At 37.5% G+C, this 21,634-nt stretch overlaps 1 protein-coding gene across 1 annotated transcript; it reads left to right on the top strand.

Annotated features, from left to right (window-relative positions):
• The first annotated feature begins 175 nt into the window (after window positions 1-175).
• kif28 (kinesin family member 28) lies at window positions 176-21,516 on the top strand. The gene is made up of 23 exons (XM_084393938.1): window positions 176-252; window positions 410-601; window positions 749-952; window positions 3,603-3,638; window positions 3,818-4,045; window positions 4,640-4,794; window positions 7,060-7,171; window positions 7,285-7,352; window positions 7,469-7,611; window positions 7,690-7,811; window positions 9,685-9,775; window positions 9,870-9,930; window positions 10,056-10,179; window positions 10,331-10,493; window positions 11,431-11,534; window positions 11,864-11,971; window positions 14,397-14,683; window positions 14,768-14,902; window positions 15,774-15,940; window positions 19,796-19,890; window positions 20,012-20,150; window positions 20,985-21,133; window positions 21,268-21,516. Exons 1-23 carry the CDS (start codon window positions 178-180, stop codon window positions 21,424-21,426), a joined length of 3,117 nt encoding a protein of 1,038 aa, XP_084250064.1. The 5' UTR covers window positions 176-177; the 3' UTR covers window positions 21,427-21,516.
• Window positions 21,517-21,634: the final 118 nt, after the last annotated feature.

Genomic DNA, 21,634 nt, shown 5'->3' with positions numbered 1-21,634 from the left:
ACTTCCATGTTTAAAGCATTGAGACTGTGTGGAAGTGATCTTTACAGAAACTAAGGGTACTGTATTATTCATCTTGCTGGGCCCTGGTAGAAAATGAGCGTAACAAAGTGCTCAGGTTTCATCCTGTTGCTCTGACACTCATTCTGTGTTTTCTGTGTCCGAAGTATCCACGTGAGCATGAGGGTGAGGGGAATCGAAATGGCCAGCAAGGACTGTGTGAAAGTGGCAGTCAGAGTCAGGCCTTTCAATAAGGTTAGTACAGCCAGTTCATCTCAAATACTGCAAAGGTATATAGTAAGGTGTGCATGAATGCATTTTAAGGTTAATTTGGTTGTCCAATTTAACAGGTTGACTATGTTGAGATGCAAGAACAGCTTTGAGACTTTGAAGCTTTTTCTTGGTTATACAGAGAGAGCGGGATGCAGGCAGTCGCTGTGTGATCTCAATGACCTCGAACAACATCAGTATTCAGGACCCTCGTAACCCGCAGAACACCCGTACCTTCACTTTCGACTACACTTACTGGTCCCATAGCGGCTTCAGTAGAAACAAAGATGGTCTGTTTGTACCTGAGGAGGCAGGTGGGCGCTATGCAGACCAGGTAACATCAGGTTTTATAGATGTTATCTCACCTTGCAAAAGAGGATGCATCTTTGGGAATGTTTACAATGATAAAATGTGTGCTTAACTGGTAACAGCTGAGCTAACAAAGTTTCTATTTGATTCAATCCCCTGTGGTCATTTACAGACAAGTGTGTTTCTGGATTTGGGGCAAGGCATTCTGGATAATGCACTGCAGGGCTACAATGCCACATTACTGGCATATGGGCAGACTGGCTCTGGGAAGAGTTACTCCATGGTCGGTTATGGTTCTAACAAAGGCCTCATACCCACCCTCTGTGAGAGACTATTTCAGTCTATCAGGAGCACACAAGACAGCAGGCAGTGTCAGGTTTGTCAGTCATATTCAAGATGATTTATTTTGAGTCATGCTAAATAATGCAATGCTTTGTAAAAGTCTGTTTCTATTTGTTTGATGCAATTTAGAATTAATTTAAAAACATGCTGAAGACAAATGTTACTAGAAGGATAAATTACATAAATTCACTGCATTTTGGTTTGTTTCACCAACTCATCAACTAATTCGGACCAGAGCAATCAGTGTGGTGTGTAAAGGAACCAAAACGGCTGAGAAATGTTACAATGTATGATTTTTTGCACTTGGTCTGGACCAAATGAACTGAACTACAGATGTGAAAGCACCCTCAGATGCAGTTTGGCATTATGCCATCAAATTCGTTGACACGGGAAAAGAAAACGGTTTGTCTATCGACATGAAATCTATAACTTTTTGCCAGTCGAATTAGGTGAATTCAAAGTTTTAACTTCAATGGAAGTTGGTCTTGGAGTAGTTTGAAAAGGTGGATTTTTAAATAAAAAAAAATCAAAAGGGTGGACAGGAAGTTCAGCCAATTATGACATAATTTGTATCAATGGTCTCTGCATGATCCCATGGATTTATCAAGATCACTCTCATGACAATAGGCTCAAACTAATGAAAAGCTATTAGCATTTTTAGAAATTTCATTATAATTTTTTACCACAAAGTGGTGCAGCCCCGAAACATTTTGAGGATATTCAGGGCATTGTGCCGAAGACACATACCAAATTTCGTAACGATACGCCAATGCGTTCATAAAATATACACTATATTGCCAAACGTTTTGGGCCTTTACATGCTCATAACCTTTAATGAAATCTCATTCTTAATCCATAGAGTTTAATATGGAGTTGACCCACCCTTTGCAGCTATAACAGCTTCAACTCTTCTGGGAAGGCTTTCCACAAGGTTTAGAAGTGTGATGTTAATGGGAATTTTTGACCATTCTTCTAGAAGCGCATTTGTGAGGTCAGGCACTGATGTTGGACGAGAAGGCCTGGCTCGCAGTCTCCGCACTTATTCATCCCAAAGGTGTTCTATCGGGTTGAGGTCAGGACTCTGTGCAGGCCAGTCAAGTTCCTCCACACCAAACTTTCTCATCCATGTCTTTATGGACTTTGATGTGTGCACTGGTGCGCAGTCATGTTGGAACAGGAAGGGGCCATCCCCAAACTGTTCCCGCAAAGTTGGGAGCATGAAATTGTCCAAAATGTCTTGGAATGGTGAACCATTAAGAGTTTCTTTCACTGGAACTAAGGGGCCAAGCCCAACCCCTGAAAAACAACCCCACACTGTAATCCCCCCTCCACCAAAGTTTATACTTGGCACAATGCAGTCAGGCAAGTACCGTTCTCCTCGTCCATCGGATTGCCAGAGAGAGAAGTGTGATTTGTCACTCCAGAGAACACATCTCCACTGCTCTAGAGTCCAGTGGTGACGTGCTTTACACCACTGCATCCGACACTTAGCATTACACTTGGTGATGTAAGGCTTGGATGCAGCTGCTCGGCCATGGAAACCCATTCCATGAAGCTCTCTACGCACTGTTCTTGAGCTAATCTGAAGGCCACACAAAGTTTGGATGTCTGTAGCTATTGACTGCGCACTGTGTGCCTCAGTATGCTCTGACCCCGCTCTGTGATTTTACGTGGCTGAGTTGTAATTGTTCCCAATTGCTTTCACTTTGTTATAATACCACTAACAGTTGACCGTGGAATATTTAGTAGTGAGGAAATTTCACGAATGGACTTATTGCACAGGTGGCAACCTATCACTATACCATGCTTGAAATCACTGAGCTTTCACAAATGTTTGTAGAAGCAGTCTGCGTGCCTAGGCGCTTGATTTTATACACCTGTGGCCATGGAAGTGATTGGAACACCTGAATTCAATGATTTGGAGGGGTGTCCCAATACTTTTGGCAATATAGTGTAGCTTTTTAGGAAAAAAATCTAAATGGCTGACGTGGGAAAACTGGGTTATTGTTCGACTGTATGCTGCACCGAATCTTGGCCAAACTGTTCAGAAGTAATAAGCAAATATAAGCCATTTTTCGTATCTCCTTACCACTAGGTGGCACTGTACCAAAACTGTGCAGGTACTCTCAGGTCAACTAGGTGGCACTGTACCAAAACTGTGCAGGTACTCTCAGGTCATGGTTGTCATAACACTTTTTGTATAATTTTGTTGCAAGTTATTTTAGAACAGTTTGACTAATCAACTTGAATTCCATGTTTTTTTGTCGGCATGGTCTGAAGATGATCTGGTTTGATTTTCATGAAAGTCGGACAAACCGTCTAGGACAAATTCGAAAAAGTATTTTTTTTCCGAAAAATTCAAAGTGGCGGAAAGTTTTTTTGTGACAGAAACTTACATCATAGGGTGACATCATAGGGCATAAATATTAGTGCAAATTTGGACAGTTGGCTGTGCTGGAGAGATTGAGTTAGAGACTCCAAAATTGCTGTGTAAATGTTCAGATTGTCCTCTATCTGTGTGCCAAATTTAACAACTTTTTACCATATGGTTCTATGGGCTGCCATAGACTTCAGCAGATGAAGAACACTGACGATTACAATAGGTGACCCTAAAAAATGTAATACATACAAAAATACCATTACTTTTTACCTTAAAAATACTTCTTTTTTTTAACCAACTACAGGTTTTTTTCAGCATGTTGGAAATCTACAATGAACAGGTAAGAATTCACCCTTATCTGAAACAAATTCATTCATGGTTAACAGTTTTAACTGTGGTCCAGTCCCCAATTTATTTGTAGTAAGTGTACTTTGGATGAAACCGTCTGCTAAATGATGACTTGCTGATGTTTAAAGTGATGTTTTACATGACTTGAGTGACACTTCAAACTTTGCTCAGGTTGTAGACCTGCTGTCGAAGATCAGCCGATCTGCGGGTGGTCTGCGGGTGAGAGAGGACCAACAGAGGGGTTTCTACGTGGAGGGGCTAAAGCGGGTGCCCTGCGACAGTGCGGTACAGGTGGAGCAGCTGATGGAGCAGGGAACACGCACGCGCACCACTGCAGCCACACACATGAACGCCAACAGCAGTCGCTCGCACATGCTCATCATCGTCCAGCTCAAACAGGTGTCCTTTCTGCCAACTGACTAGCATTGTTTACACTTGGCATTAACATGCGTTCACCCAATCAGAACATAGCATGTTTACATTCGTCCACGTTAAGTAGCTTCTGTATCCATGTAAAAGATTGGATCTGCAAAACATAAAATATAACTGCAATTAACTAACCGTGAAGTGTCGATTAACTGTTTATTTAGGTATAGGTTGCAACGGTATAGGTTATAGGTTATCTAAAACCATAAAAAATGTTTGTTACTTGAAATAGAATTTTCAAACCACCTACCGAAATTAATTTTTTTTTTTTATACAATTAAAATGGAAAATACAAAACTAAAAATGAATTCCAAAAAACACTGCTCAGTATGTGAGCTCCTGCTGAACTGAAATTAATTTATTGATTATAAGTGAAATGATAGCGTTTCTTTTAGAAAACCTTCTGCAACCATGGGGCAGAGATCCGATCTGTCTTTTCAATGCATTTGTGGACAAAATTCAGATATAGGCTGCGTTTTAATGACAAGTGTAAAATGGGGCCTCATATTCTACATGATCTGCAGTTTTCTCACAGATTCTTTACTTGTATGCTCACTGTGCTTGTAGATCTTCTCAAAGGAGTGCATCACCAAACAGTCCAACATTTACCTAGTGGACTTGGCTGGTAGTGAGAGACAAAGGTCATCAGGGTCAGAGGCCGACAGGCTTAAAGAGGGCACTGCGATCAATCTCAGTTTAACTACACTTGGAAATGTCATCAGGTCAGCAGATACATACTATAGAACCTATAGTGTGTGTATATACACTCACTGGCCACTTTATTAGGTACACCTTTTGAACTGCTCGTTTGCGCAAATATCTAATCAACCAATCACATGACAGCAACTCAGTGCCATTAGGCAAGTAGACACAAGGTGCTTCTCATTTCTTATTTGTGCATCCTCGTTTCCTTACTCACTCCTCGTTCCTTGCATCCTCTCGGTGCAACTAGATAATTGAGATGTCCTTTAAAATGGCTGAGTACGATCAGTTTGCGGGTCACGGGCTGGAGGACGTAGGAACAAGGAAATGAGGAAGCATCATTTTGAGTATTGAGAAGCACCCACTGTCAAGGCAATCTGCTGACGTTCAAACTGAGCATCCGAATGAGGAAGGAAGGTGATTTAAGTGACTTTGAATGTGGCATGGTTGTTGGTGCCAGACGGGCTTGGTCTGAGTATTTCAGAAACTGCTGATCTACTGGGACTTTCATGCGCAACCATCTCTAGGGTTTACAGAGAATGGCCTGAAAAAGAGGAAATATCCATTGAGCAGCAGTTCTGTGGGTGAAAATGCCTTGTTGATGACAGATGTCAGAGGAGAAATCGCCAGACTGGTTCGAGTTGATAGAAAGGCAACAGTAACTCAAATAACCGAGTTCTGCAGAAGAGTATCTCTGAACACACAACACGTCCAACCTTGAAGCAGACGAGCTACAGCAGCGGAAGATCACACTCCTGTCAGCTAAGATCAAGAAACTGAGGCTACAATTGTACGGGCTCACCAAAATTAAACAATAGAAGATTGGGAAAACGTTGCTTGGTTTGATGAGTCTCTATTTCTGCTGCAACATTCAGATGGTAGGGTCCGAATTTAGTGTAAACAACATGAAAGCTTGGATCCATCTTAACTTGTATCAACGGTTCAGGTTGATGGTGGTGTTATGGTGTCAGGGATGTTTTCTTGGCACACTTTGGGCCCCTTGGTACCAAATGAGCATTGTTTAAATGCCACAGCCTACCGGAGTACTGTTGCTGACCATGTCCATCCCTTTATGACCACAGTGTACCCATCTTTTTTAATGGCTTCTTAAAGCAGGATAACGCAACAGGTCACAAAGCTCAAATCATCTCAAACTGGTTTCTTGAACATGACAATGAGTTCACTAAACTCAAATGGCCTCCACAGTCATCAGATCTCAACCCAATAGAGCACCTTTGGGATGTGGTGGAAAGGGAGATTCACATCACGGATGCTATCATTTCAATATGGACCAAAATCTCGGAGAAATGTTTCCAGAATCTATGCCATGACGAATTAAGGCAGTTCTGAAGGTAAAAGGGGGTCCTACCCGGTACTAGCAAGGTGTACCTAATAAAGTGGCCGGTGAGCGTATATACAGTTAAACCAAAAATTATTCAGACACCAGAAATCATTTTTCTTTCTTTTTTTAACTAGTGTGTGCAGGACACTATAGTTCATTTAAGTGAGGATAGCAAAATAAAGTAAACTGTGACATATTATAACCAAAAAAGTCTTCATGTAGTGGACTACCAGTTAAATGTATACAAATTTGGGACCAAAATGTATTCAGACACTTTGAACTGACCATGCTTTGCTTAAGTGTTTTTTTCTTTAATTGCTAATGTTCAGCACAGCACAGACTAAACAAAATTAAGCATTGCTTGGTAATTGGTTGACCTAAATTGCTATTATCTAATTGTGTACTTAAATTTAACAACTGACAGATATTCAACCTAATTCATTTGTGAGACAGTCTAACAGTTCTTGTCATGTTTTATTACCGTTTTCTAAACTATAGCGAATAAACTGTGATAATGTGAGAAATGTTGAAGGTGTCTTAATAAATTTTGGTTTGACTGTATGCATTCTTATATCTCTGATATTGATTGTGAAAATGACCTTTAGGACTTTATTACTAATATTACTGTAATATTATTGCAGTGTTCATCTTGTTGTTTGGTTGATTGTTTTGTACATTATAATGGACTATTTTTTACTTAGCTGAAGCTAATTATATACTGTAAGACTAAAATAATTTAATTTTAAGTCAATATATCATGCCCACAGATTTATTTATTTATTTAGTGATTAGCCGTATAAAAAGTGGGGTCAGGGTTAATTTTGCTAATAACTTTTAATTGTGGCCTATGTGTCCAAATACATTTTGGGGCCACTGTCGTTTGATTTGTGTTAATTGTTAAAGTAACTGTCGTTAATTGTTTTGCATTTATCTGTCTGTAAAGCGCTCTAGCAGACACTGCTCTTGGGAAGAAAGTAGTTCACATTCCTTATAGAGACTCTGTCCTCACCAAATTACTGCAGTCTGCTCTTGGTGGTAACAGTCGAACCGTCATGGTAAGTACCTTTGCCCATAGTTTTTTCAATTTAATGGCTGAGGCAAACTTAACTAGAACAATGTCGTTGTGATGTTTTAGAATGAAAGAATTTGCATTGATCCTCGTTCACAGATTGCAACCTTAAGTCCTGCAGATATTTGCTATGAAGAGTCTCTTTCTACTCTTCGATATGCAGAGAGGTGGGTTCTTAAATAAAAAGTTACATACATTTAGTCATTACTGTATTTAGTTTTGCGTCAGCCTAATATACGTAATATATTCTAACATAGGCATTGTCGAATGTCCTTCTTTTCAGGGCCAAGCGGATCCAGAATAAAGCCGTGGTGAATGAGAGTCCCACAGAACGGCTGGTGAAGGAACTCAAGGCAGAAAATGCAAAACTACTTATGAGGCTAAGCCGACTGGGCCAAGAGGGCCGTAAAGCTGATGATGAGACGAGTATGTAAGGTGGTAGAAATACAAGGACATTTTAAATGCGAGTACATTACATCTAATTCAAAGTGTTGTCTGTTGTAGAGGAGCTGCGGCGATTGTTGACTCATAATGAACTGCAGATTCGAGCTATTCAGACATTGTGGGAACAGCATCTTCAAGAGGCCTTAAAAGACTGGGAGACTCAGTATGCAACTATAACACAGGTAAACAAGGATGCTCTTTTACATGGTGTGACTTAATTTGTGATTTAAAACACTTACAAGTTTCTCACAGAAATGCCTGGGAACATATATACTGAATTCATTAACGCTTTGAATGCATATGCAAAATTCATAAATGTAAGTGTCCTCCAAAATGACTTCCTCCATAGAAAATACACAATAAATATTAATTTATGTCTAAAGTTGGCCTCTTAAACCAGTAATGGTACATGATCTCAGAGAATTCACAGTTTAAACAAAATATTTATACAAACTTCTATTCTTTTGTAAGGGGCTAATTAATTCAACACTGAGATGTTGACATGTTTGCATGTATGACCTATAGATATGTATTTCATTCTGACTCTCCAAAAATGTTTTAGGTACAATATAAGCATCACTTAAATGCAGTACATCAGTAGATATTGTAATGAGCCGGAGAAACCAGGCGAAGGCGAGAAACTAAATGCAGGGTTTTTAATAAAGTAACACATTAAACAGATAAAGAACTCAAGGAAGAAAGGAACAGAACCACGAGGAGAACAGAACCAGAAGCAACCATTACATGTACAACAACTGACAAAGTAACAAGTGAAACACAAGCGGTATAAATACACACAGGGGCAAACAAGCTTAACAAGGTAATGAGAAAACAAGATACACCTGGGGAGACTGATCAACATGAAAAACTACAAAGGACTACAAATGGTGCAAAACAGGAAATAACATAAAAGTCCACACAAGACAAGGGGAACACAAGACAGGAATCCTGATAGATATGCAGTAGTGAGCATGCTGGAATGAGTAAATAATGAGCCATTAGAGTCTTTTATCCAAAGTGACTTATTTTTAGTATTATTTACAGAATTTTAGAATTGATTACTAGTTTGAAATGGCTTGTATTTTAATTTTAGTTAAAAGGGATAGTTCACCCAAAAATGAAAATTCTGTCATCATTTACTCACCCTCAAGTTGTTCCAAACCTGTAAGAGTTTCTTTGTTCTGCTGAACACAAAGGAAGATATTTGGAAAAATGTTTGTAATCAACAGATCTCAGTCCCCATTGACTTCCATAGTAGGAAAAAAATATACTATGGTAGTCAATGGGGACCGAGATCTGTTTGGTTACAAACATTCTTCATTCTCCAATTTTCATTTTTGGGTGAACTATCCCTTTAAGTTGTAGTAATTTTGTTATTTGCTTTTGTCATTTTTCTATTTCTATTTAGTTTCTATTTCGCTTTAATTTACATTTATTTTAGTTTTAGTTCGTCGACTTGTTTTATTTCCGATTTCTAATTTTTGTTTATTTTATATTCTTATATTCAGAAGTGGCGTTTAGATGTATTTACACAGACTGTTTAAAGCAGCTCAGAGATGCCATGAATGCATTTACACTGCAATTAAATATATAACGTTATAAGATTAATGTTTTAAATATAAAATATACTCACTATAGAAACATGAAATAGTGGCGAAAAATAAATTATACTTGAAATCAAAACTAGAAACTAAAACCAGCCTTTGGTGGCGGCAAGTCACTGTCTTAACAAGTGCATCATTGATTCCTTCATTAAACTGATTCATTCAAAATTGGCATTTTTTTTTCATTCATTTTCTAAATTAATTTAGGAACGAAGCAAGTGACTGTCTTTATGATTGGGTCATTGAATCATTGACTCACCCAATTCATTCGAAAATGCTTAATCATTAAGGAACTTAATAAAAACTTTATATTTTATTTTAATTTATAACAACAATTTTGAATAGTTTTAGTTAAAAATAACAACACCGTTATGGACAATTCTCCCCTAGCAATCACAAATCCTTTCCCTCATTTAAACACCAATCTCTCAAAAATCTCTTTCCGTTTTAGGAACGAAGGATGATGCAGATGCATCCGTACATAATGAACATCAATGAGGATGCCCAGCTTTCTGGTGTGGTGAAGCTATTCATACAGGAAGGTGAGTTTGTCTTATAATAGTGACCTCAGACCAGTTATATCATATCCATATATTAACTAAATGCAATATGTAATTTATATCTTTCTATGAGAAGGTGAATGGGATATTGGTCTGGCAGACAACTCGCCCAGAGTGATCTCTATTAAGGGTCTAGGGTAAGTCAAGCATGGGAAAGATGAATAGATTGCATCCCAATATGAAATGCACCCCAGAATAAACATTAACGATATATATGAAACATTTATTTAAAAAAAATGTCATTTGGATTTCCTGATTTCAGCATTCAGGAGAAACATGCTGTGTTCTCAAACCAGCAAAGGAGAGTTTCAATTACTCCTGTGTCCGGGTCAAAGGTCATTGTGAATGGAGTGCCGGTATCTAAAAGGATAGAGCTGCAGCATTTGGTGTGTTTAATTATCTGTATCTGTATTATTTTCTATATGTACTTTAATCATACAGACATTTTTCAAGTATGAATCGTAATGGTGATCTGTGTGAATTACCAAGTTGAGTTTTGGCTTATCGTTAACCTACCTTTGTTCTGTACTGATGAAGGATCGACTTGTCCTGGGTTCGAACAGCACTTACCTGTTCATTGGCTTCCCATCGGAGCGCTCAGGAGAGGACTGGAGTCGCTATGACTACGATTACTTCCAGTCGGAGCTGGCAGAGGCCGAGGGCTTCCACATTCAGTCTCTGTGTGAAGATCAGGGCCAACGTATGTGTGGGGTTTGGATTTAAATCGATTGAAATGTCTTTTTTTATTATTAGATATCTTTAGGTTTGGTTTAATTTAGATGCATCCAGTGTTATTGTAGTATTATTTATATACTATACTATGGGGCTGTTGAATATTTGAATCTGATTGGTTGACAAACGTTCTAAGTATTTTCAGGGAAACACACGGCTGAAGTAGTTCCAGACAGGTCTTGACCAAATTATTTCAGTTATTTCAAAGGTCCTTACAGACTAAAACAGAAAAAGAACCAAAACCCGAAAACTATCCCGAACAAGCAAATAAATATAGTAAACAATAGGATAGAAACAACAAATTATTTCCATATTTTTTGCCACAAAATTAAGTTTTATTTGGTACTGAAAGCATTTTAGCTATTAGTAGACGCTGGTGCCGAACACTGTTGAGAGACTCACAGACTCAGGTAATTCACACACGCTTAATCTCTCTCTCTCTCTCTCTCTCTCTCTCTCTCTCTCTCTCTCTCTCTCTCTCTCTCTCTCTCTCATTAATAACTACATTAGTGCGCTATCAATGGCTCAAGCCCCCATTAATTGTTCTAAAATGACATTGGAATTTGCAATTAGCGACGGAGGCATGGGATGAGATGCATAAGAAAGACTCCGCTTCTCATCGTGGCCGCATTACTAAAAATTCAACGGCCTGTCATCAAATATTTTTTACTTAATTAATAATTCGCTTTTGTTTTTTGTATATTTTCATTTGAATGTTTTAGCCATTCTGTGTGCTTTAAAAAAATATAAGTCTAAATCATTTTTATTTCAGTTTTGGTTTTAGTAATTTTAGAAACTTCAACTTATTTCAGTTAAATGCCAAGGCGACATTATTCTATTTTTCTTTTATGAAGAAAAATGATTTTAATAGTTTTAGTTTTAGTTAACAATAACATCACTTGCAGGGCCACACCAGCCTGACCCCAGTCTACTGCCTGTGTTCTATGACTATATAAAGCTGATGCCCATGGTGACAGAAGCTAATCAAATGAGTAAAGAGTTAAAGAAGGTGAGTACAGTTACTGAACTTGCAATCATGTAAAGTATATCCATTCATTTTTGACAAACAGTAGCTGGAAAATGCCTCTTAGTATGAAATGGAGTTCAAAGATTCACTACAGTGAAGTTTAAACCATAGCAAAAAAAAAAAAAAAACGCTACTTACTTTATCACTCTGGTTCCTGATACCTAACTTGGTTATTTTTACAATGCTGGAGTTAATTGAAAACATTTTTGTGATGTTGCATCCACAGTATATGTACAAGCCTCTATAAGGCTATCATACTGTAGCCAAAGGTAAAAATAATGCAGTGCACCTTTAAATCTTGATCTTTTCAGGGAGTTGAATTCAAATTGGAAATCAAGAATCTGGCAATGACAGACTCTAAGGGTCATGACCTGGAGAAGGACATTGCGGTGCGAGTGACATCTGTAGAGAGCAAACAGGTGAGAATTATGATTCTGTGGGAATTTAAATCAATTACGGATAAGAAGCTCCTTTGATTTTTGGAAATGCACAACACTTAAAAGTAGTGAAAAAAGTGGGCATCAAAGTAGCTGGAAATAGTGTCTCTTTCTCAGTTTACAGAACTATCTTGCTGCCAACCAGTGTTTGACGCAGATGTCAGGTGATGTGATTTTCCTAGATGGAATTAGATGTTTTTGAAAACATGGACTGGTGTAATTGAATAAGAGACTAATGCGATTACAGAATCAGATGTAGAGCAGAATCACAAGGGCATGGATGTTATATTATCTCACAACATGCACAAAAACTTTCCATGTCTCACCCGATATCAATTTAGCACCGAAACTTTTAAAGGAACCATACTTTTTTTTTTTTTTTTACTTTTATTCATTGCCCTTAAGTTCTCTTATAATACTACTCAGTGTTTTTTGCACCAAAGACAGTTGTAGTTTAATTTTACATGCATATTGTCCGCCCTCTCTCTGACCCATATATTAAAACAGGCAGTTTTTGCTGCTGTGCCTTTAAGACTTTTATAAAAAGTTCTGTTTATGTGGCCATCTGTCTGATTTTAGGTCGGGCAATCCAGTTTTGAAATACCATGACTGTCTACCGGAGCAGCCTTGAGCCAGATGCTTGAGCCTTTTTGAGATCATCACTATTTTATACTTTATCTAGTGGTATATAATAAATTAAAAATAGACTTTGTTTAAGTTAATATTTAGTGACGTACATTTTAGACACAATATTGTCAGTATCAACAGCAGAACCGTTGCCTCTCCTATCATTACAGTGATATTTTGTACCTGAATGATTAAGCATTTTCGATGATTCAATGGGCCAGTCATAAAGACAATGTTGGGAACTTTTTCCTTCTTCAAAGCAGACCAGGAGACGTTGGGATCGCGTTCAAACAGAAGTTATTCTTTATTGAGCGTGGCTGTAGTTCATCCAACAAAATCTAAATCTAATACAGTATGCATTGTGGCTATATACATTCCAAGGGGGAGGGATTACATAGAGGCGGAGACTCTGAACAAAGCATGCAAATGAAGTAGGAACACACCCTACTCTGAGATCGCTACCAGTCCCAATTGAATCAGCGTAACTATTCAAATGCTGATACTGGCCAGGAACTCCGGTTCCAAGAGCCATCCCAGAGCCATTAAAGACAAAAGGTGAAAGTCTCCCCTTCAGCTAATCCAATCAACCTAACGATTCAATGTCTGGGCTCCGAAAGGTGAGAATCTCAGTGATCTGACTCATTTAAAACACAATAGAGAAAACAGGACTGGCCGGAGTCTCTAGCTAGAAACTTACCCTACTTAAAATCAAAGTCTTAACTTTTAATGTTGAAAACTAAATTAAACATTTAATAAATTTGTAATACAACAACAGTCACTTGTTTCATTCCTGAATGGATTAGGATTTTTGAAAAAATCAAATTGACTCGCACATTAAGAAAGTGACTAAGGGGCTATTACCTTTACTATGAGCCACTGGCAGTTTTATTTTCATAAAGTATAATGTCATTTTTTTACAGTATTTAATGTTTTTCTATTCAGTACATTGTCTATTTAAAACATTAATCTCATAATGTTATTTATGAAATTGTTACTGCAGTGTAAATGCATCTCTAAACTGCATTAAAGGCATTATCTGTAAGATTTTTGGATTAAAATATCCAAAAACCACTAGAACAATGTTATATATTTTGTTGAGTTGTGCACCTACATTATCCCAAATGTTTCTAAGAATGTTTAAATCCAGAGAAATAAGCAGTTTTAACGTCGCCTATCAATGACATCATACCCGCGTTACCGTCGATTTCTGTTTTTAATCTGTAGAAACCATGGAAACACCAATGACGCTTTAATATATTTTGTCTTATTAGACGTTTAAATCTCGTGTTCTTGATTTACCGCGATGTTTTGCCATACCTTATATCGATCCAGCTTACTGCAGTGTAACAAGTGTCTCATAGTAGCCGCATAGTAGCGAACGCACAGAGTAGCATTAACATAACTTTCAACACACACTCAAATGTATCTAAACTGTTACCCCACATATATGACCGGAAGAGGTCGTCTGCGGAATAATAAAAGCTCCACTGCTCTCGAGTCGAAATCACGGCGTCATCAAGCTACGTCTTAGTTTTGAATAAGCGACCTCTAGTGGCGAAAATTTACATAGTGTGCCTTTAAACAGGCGGTGTAAATGGATGAAGCATCTGTGCCACATCTGGATTTTGTTGATACTGATTTCAATTGGTGACAGCCTTAAAGTGTCTTGTTATTCTAATTGCATTTATTTAATACATTTAAGATGAAAAGGATGGCATGCATTTAGAAAAGTTGCCCTTATAAAAGTAAAAAAATCCCCTGGAAATCAATGTCTTCTCAGGTGTGGATGTGGTCCAAAGCCAAATTTGTCAACCGTAAGTTTCTGATGGAAGAGGCGTACCAGCAGCAGGTGGGAGGAGGAGAGGGGGCAGACCGAGCTCCTCTTCCCAGGGAAAGAGATCCGTTCTGGGATCCTCTGGAGCCCCTGCACCTGGGCAGTGCTCACCTGTGGCTGCAGTCCCTGGCATTCCGCATCCCTCTGGAGGAGCAGGTGGAAGTGGTGGGTCCCGAAGGAACGGAGGAGGCCATACTGCAGACACAGCTTGTGCCCTGCAGCCCCATGGGATTGTGGGTAACATTTCTACATGTAAACGAGAATGTTGATTTACATGAGTGAAATATTGGTAGTGCTATGATATTTATCATTTGCAGGCCCCTGGGTGAAGATGACATCCTTATTGACCCGTCAGAGCTGCTTGGGAAGCGGCTGGACTTTCAGCTGGTTTTGGATCAGTGCTGTGGCCTACGCTGGGTTAAAGAGGCTCGCAACAGAGGCGTGCAAATTGGGTAAGTTATTTATATAGCGCTTCATACAATACAGGTCGTTTCAAAGCAGCTTTACAGTTATTACAGGAAAATAACGATTCAGTGATGCAAATGTAATTCAATTCTGGCGTAAAGCAGCTTTAAAAGGACAATAGTAAACAGTCATTATACAGTTGAAATCAGTTCATTTCGGTTCAATAACTGTAAAATACATCAATTAGGAAATGAGTTCAATTCAGCTAAAAGCAGTGATGTCATCATACAGCTAAGTTGAGTTCTCATCCAATAGTGTCAGTGCAGTCAGGTCAGTAATATTGCTGAATATTAAGTGATGGAACTCTTCATGAAGTATCTGTGTAAGACTGCTTAGTATGGATTTTATGAAAGCTTATTTTTTGTTTTATATTAGTAATAATACTTGTTCATATCAAAAGTTCCATAATTCTCGTAAAATGTTGATTATCAACCAAGATTATTTACCTAAATTAATCACCAGATTATTTTTGACCTAGGAACACTAATCATAATAATGATCACTGCGGTGTATGACATGTATGACATAATATGTTGCTTTTATTTGTATACATTAAAGTTTTTATTTAAATTTTAGTTTAATTTTAGTAATTTTGTTATCAGATTGTCTAATTTTTATTAGTTTTTTGTTGTTTTCTAAATATCTTTATTATTATTTCAGTTAGTAATTTAAGCTTATTTAAAAAATATATATATATTTAGTTTGTTTTTCCATCTAAAATTTATATTTGATTTGATTTTAGCTTTATTTTAGTTTTAGTTCATAATAATGCCATATCTGATGATTTGCATTCCTGTTGAGATTTGAAATGAAATTTGATTTGAGCTAAAGAAAGAACTTTTGAACTCTGCTTGACAGGTTTCGGGTGTTTGACTGCCCGCAGCCCCTCTACACTCCAGCGATATGGCACAATGTGAACCCGCTGATGGACCACAGAGTCCAGTTCACTGCTTTGAGAACCTCTCAGGAACTGCTGAACTACCTGCAGAGCAGTGCCCTGGTGCTGGAGCTGTGGGGTCTGCAGGGTAAAAGCCTCTATATTACACTCAAACATTCAAGAGTTTGGGGTTGGTGAGATTTATTTAATGTTTTTGAAATAAGTCTCTTATTCTCTCTCTTTGATTTGATTAAAGAAAATACAATAAAACAGTAATTTTGTGAAATATTATTACAGTTTTAAATAACTTTTTTTTATTTTAATATATTTTAAAATATAATTTATTCTTGTGATGGCAAAGCTGAATATTCAGCATCATTACTCCAGTCTTCAGTGTCCCTTAGATGATCCCTTAGAAATCATTCTAATATGTTGGTTTGGTGCAAAAAAAAAAAAAAAGGTTTCTTATTTGTGCTGCTTAATATTTTTGTGAAAACTGCATTTATTTGAAATGGAAACCTTTTTTAACATTATACAAATGTATTTTCTTACAATTTTGATTAATTTGATGGGTCATTGCTTAATATGAGTTATCGTTTCTTTTAAAGCAAAACCTTACGGACCCCAAACTTTTCCCGCCATTGACGGAATTTTCCGGCTTTCCACGTTTTCACTGTTATAAGATAGGAGGCACTATTACTCATCTAAAGAGAATCTCCTGATCAAAACACATGCGAGGAAGATGCAGAAACAAGCAATATCATATGTAATCATATGCATTATGTCAAATAACGCGATCATCAAGATTAAATAAAATAATCAATACTGCCTAATATTACTGAATGAAATGTTGACCCAGAACTAGCTATTGGAATGTGCAAGCATTAGGGGTGTTGATGGACTTAATCTTCTCCATCTATGTTTTTATCATCGTTCTGAATCCAATCTGGATGTAGTCTTTGACAAAAAAATAATAATTCTCCTCTTTTTGCTCAAAATGTTGCTGTTTTTTAATTAAACTTACCCACATTCAAGTGTTGATTAAAAAGAATGCATGAAGCTAGAATATATACAGACCCTTTCCAAAAAATTTGAATATCATGGAAAAGTTTATTTATTTCCATAATTCCAAAACGTTAAACTTCCATAGATTATAGATTCAGGGCCCACATCTTAACCCTCTGGGCTTCTTCGTATAATAGTCACACTTAGCTTCCTCCCGCCCGAAAACGGGCGAAGCCTTAAAATTTTACTTTACTTTTTCCCAGGATAACCAATCAAATATATTTTTGTTCTATAATGTTTTCTGACTATTATTTAGAATTTTTTGAATTTTTTATGATACTTTGCATTAATTATATAATTTTTATGAGCTATTTTTCCCATTAGAATTAATATACATATTTTTATTTTATTTATTTTATTTTATTTTTCAATAAATGCAACATTTCACATCAAAATAGAGTGCAGGCCTAAAAAAAAAAAAAATTCAACTGAGAAGAGCGCCATCTAGTGGCTTCAAAATGTATTAATTTGTGTCATGTCCTATAACCGCCTATAGGCGGCCTATAGCTTTTTTATTTATTTATTTGATTTATTCCCATTCGGAAATATTTTTTTTTATTACTAAGCAACCACTGAATGGAACAACACAAATTATATATCATTTTAAAGCTTAGGATCTCAGCTTTTTAATGCATATAATTACATTTATTAACTCCTATCGAGTGCTGAGTAATCCCTCTAAAACCGAGTGTACCGCCAGCAGGCGCCACCTAGCTGCGAAAATATTCTTTACCATATTTTTATGATTAACACAAAGTTGATGTCATTTGAAAGCTTAGAGTCTGAACTTTACAGTGAATGTATCCACTTTGAAAAACTCTTAAGTATTGCTGAGTTATTTGCTGATAAATAGAATTTCCTTTTTTTCATAATCTATAAAATAATGTACTGCAATGTGTCAAAAACATCATACAGCTCATGAAACATTCTCAGATAATTGAAAATGGCACTTCATTTTTTACAGCATATTATTACAATTAAAATGAGCCCAAAATTAACATAATCTATTGCTTTTATGACAAGATATTCTTCATGGAGAAAATATTGCCCATGAGGGGGTGTCAAAGACTGTACAAAAAGGCTATCTCTTTTCCAAATGCTGTAACTTTTGATTCCTTTATCCAAAAATTATAATTTTTTTATCCAGATGCAGCTAACATGTAGGGGGACTTCACTAAAAAAGAATTTTCCTCCTACCTTATTTCCTTCCTGAGTTATTCCATGACAAATAAGAAAGATATGCAAAATCATAATAAAAATTATATATATATATTGTCTTTTATCCGCTGTTTCTTGGCAGGACAATGTCCAAATGTAATGTAATTTATATTTTCAAAAAATTTAAAAAGAGTTCTTTCAAACGATACCTACCTTTTGACTCTCCTTGCTATAGTTTTGGAGTTATTATGATTATATAATTTTTATATAGTTTGGGGCAAAATTGGCTGTTTCAGTCTTACCAGTTCATTTCTCTGTGTGTGTGTGTGTGTGTGTGTGTGTGTGTGTGTGTGTGTGTGTGTGTGTGTGGGTGTGTGTGTGTGGGGGGGAGGGTGTCTTATTTGCACTCTTGATGTTCTAGAGTGTCACCCCTTCATTGCTGTACACTTTTTTTCAGCACAGTGGCTGATCTGTAGCTTGTACCACCAAAAGTTTCTCTGAGTTTTCCTATTTTTTCGTATTTCCCATTCATTTCCTATGTCGCCCGTTTTCGGGCGGGAGGAAGCTAAGTGTGACTTTTTTTTTTACGACCCTTTAACATATCAGAATCATCTCCTTGATTTTTTTGTGTGTTCATATAGGTAATAAAACAAAAGTCACCAAGTTTCACCCCCATCCGATGAAGCAAAAAAATTAAACAATTCGAAACGTTCAAGTTTTCGCCCAGAGGGTTAAACGATTTCAAGTATTTAGTTGTTTATTTGTACATAATTTGGGCTTCCAGCTCATAAAACCCACGAAAACAGGATTTCAAAAAATTCGAATATTACATGAAATCACACAGTAATTACACAGTGATACCATGGTCATTGAACCAGGTTTTGGTTATTTTGGCAGTGTGGGCAGGTGCAAATCCTGCTGGAAAATGAAGTCAGCATCTCCATAAAGCTTGTCTGCTGAAGGAAGCATGAAGTGCTCTGAAAATGTCCTGGTAGACGGCTGCGTTGAGCGGACAGCACAGTGGACCAACACCAGCCGATGACATGGCTCCCCAAACCAACACAGACTGTGGAAACTTCACACTGGACTTCAAGCATCTTGGATTGTGTGCCTCTCCATTCTTCCTCCAGACTCTGGGACCTTGGTTTCCAAATGAGATGCAAAATTTGCTCTCATCAGAAAAGAGGACTTTGGTCCACTGTGCTTTATTAAATCCAGAGTCAACGCAGCCGTCTACCAGGACATTTTCAGAGCACTTCATGCTTCCTTCATTTTCCAGCAGGATTTGCACCTGCCCACACTGCCAAAATAACCAAAACCTGGTTCAATGACCATGGTATCACTGTGTAATTACTGTGTGATTTCATGTAATATTCAAATTGTTTGAAATCCTGTTTTCGTGGGTTTTATGAGCTGGAAGCCCAAATTATGTACAAATAAAAAACTAAATACTTGAAATCGTATAAGTTGTGGGCGCTGAATCTATAATCTATGGAAGTTTAATGTTTTGAATGGAATTATGGAAATAAACTTCTCCATATGATGATATTCAAATTTTTTGGAAAGGGTCTGTATATATATATATATATAAAAAAAGTGCAAATGATCAAAAACGCTTGTGGTGGCTGGCAACGTTTTTTAAAAGAGTTAAGATCGACAATAAAGTCATTTGATAAGGGAAAATACAAAGACGCTGTAGAAACTGGAACAAGAATCAAACCAAACCATTTGCCTTTGAGGCATTCTTGAACTTCTCCAATAAACATGTTTCTGTTTGTAGAAGGATGTTCTGAGTTAGTCTCCTGTATGGATGGGGTGAAGATCACTCAAGAGGACAACATCATTATTGACAAGATCAGTGCATCAGAACACTCGGTATACTCCTTAAATAAACCGACCATGTGTATGTTTCAAATAAATGTGCATTTAGGCCAGGGTTATGCTGGGATTGTCTGAAACTGAATTATTTTATGGATGTGTATTTATGTTTGTTTAGACTGCAGAAACCAGAGGCTCTGACCTCAGCTCATCTCTCCGAGCCCTTCATCAAGATATGGAACAGCTGAGAAATGTCAATGCAGCACTGAGGAAAGAAAACGGCTGTCTGAGAGAGCAACTCAACTCAGCCAGAAATGGTGAGTACTTTTAATAAGTCATCTAGTAGTACATTATGCTGTCAAGATGAAATACTTGATTCTGATTGGTCAATCGCGCCATCCAGCGGTATGTTATTCCCAGATAACAACCGCTGAAAACTGATAACACAGGCTCATCCGAGTTACTGAAGTCAACAGCGCTATACGCTTGCTAGGAACGTTTTTTCTTTGTGGAAGTTTTGGTGAGCTAATAAAATATTAAAACTCAGTCAAATCAATATTTTGTGTACAGTTGTTTAATTATGCCATCCAGTATAGTGGACTCGCTCTCTCTCTCTGCTGCTGCCATTTTGTGACAATTGTTTTGTACACTGTTGGATTATAAGATAAAAACAGGTCAAATAAAAAAAAAGCTTAATCTGAAATCAATATCTCTCATCTCCATAATTATTTATGTGGCGAAATGCTGTGTAATAAGTGGTATGACTGTATACCGTATCTCCTAAATGTCTAGATTGAACTTGCCGCGCTAGCAACTGCTCTCTCCGCGGAAGCTTTGCGCTTAAAGACCTAATAATATATTTCAACTATTTCGTGTCTAATTATTTACTTATGTGGCAAGTTGCCGTGTAATAAGCGGGATAATGCACATCCAGCCGGTTGTTATCTCAGAATAAACCCCCTTCAGGCTGATGCAAGAGGTTTATTCTGAGATAACAACCGGCTGGTTGTACATTATCCCTTACATAACAAGCATGAAACATGCAAGAACATAAATGTATTCACACAACAGCTCAGCTTTTCTACAAGTGGGTCACCATATTGCCTCCTGTTCAGTTCACAACACTGTTATTCTCCCGCTTTCTGCCGCAGGTGTGGAGAATAACCGCGGTCGGCAGGAACGAAGAGGCAGTCTGAGGCCCAGCTGTGATGCTGAATTTGCCAAAGCCTTAAAAGTGTTTTACCACAGCATGACCTCTGTTAGGGGGCAACTTCAGCGGCTGCGCAGACACAAACCCAGTGTAATTATGCCAGTCAGCCTCTGTTGTTCAGATGTTTAACATAATCATTCATGCGAAGCAAAGTCTTTTGGGGTGTACGAGCTTTGACTGTAATGTTGAGAGCATCGATGCATTGTGCGTTTGTGTCTCCATAGGAAGAAGCAGACCTGTTGGGTTTTAGACTGTTTGTGGATGAGCATACCTATCTTCTGAAGGACTTTTCTGAACAGCTGGAACAGTGCGTAACCACACTGAAACAAGACGTGGCTGCCATTGTGCGTCGAAAGAGAGAAAAGTCTGGGATTTGGTCCTGATACACCTATTAAATCAATTATACTGCATAAAAGTGTACATTTATAAGACTGATTCTTGTTGATTAAAGGGTTGACAAAGTGCTACAGACATATTTGCTTGCAATTTTAATGATTCATGCTGATTTTGTCTTAAGGGTGCATTTGGAATTTTAAATGGCTAAATGCAGCTAAAATGTAAAAATGCGTACAACCAAAACGCACCGCATTG

This window comes from Rutilus rutilus (genome assembly GCF_951802725.1).
Source record: "Rutilus rutilus genome assembly, chromosome: 21".
Classification (NCBI taxonomy): Eukaryota; Metazoa; Chordata; class Actinopteri; order Cypriniformes; family Leuciscidae; genus Rutilus; species Rutilus rutilus.
Note: the sequence above shows the minus strand (reverse complement) of the source record. Positions and strands in the feature narration are given on the sequence as shown.

Excerpts from the sequence above, each read along its gene's own strand:
- kif28 (XM_084393938.1), top strand. The coding sequence starts at position 178 with ATGAGGGTGAGGGGAATCGAAATGGCCAGCAAGGACTGTGTGAAAGTG. Across the intron at positions 9,931-10,055 it reads ATCTCTATTAAGGGTCTAGG|CATTCAGGAGAAACATGCTG; the intron begins GTAAGTCAAGCA and ends TCCTGATTTCAG. Across the intron at positions 14,684-14,767 it reads CCCTGCAGCCCCATGGGATT|GCCCCTGGGTGAAGATGACA; the intron begins GTGGGTAACATT and ends TATCATTTGCAG.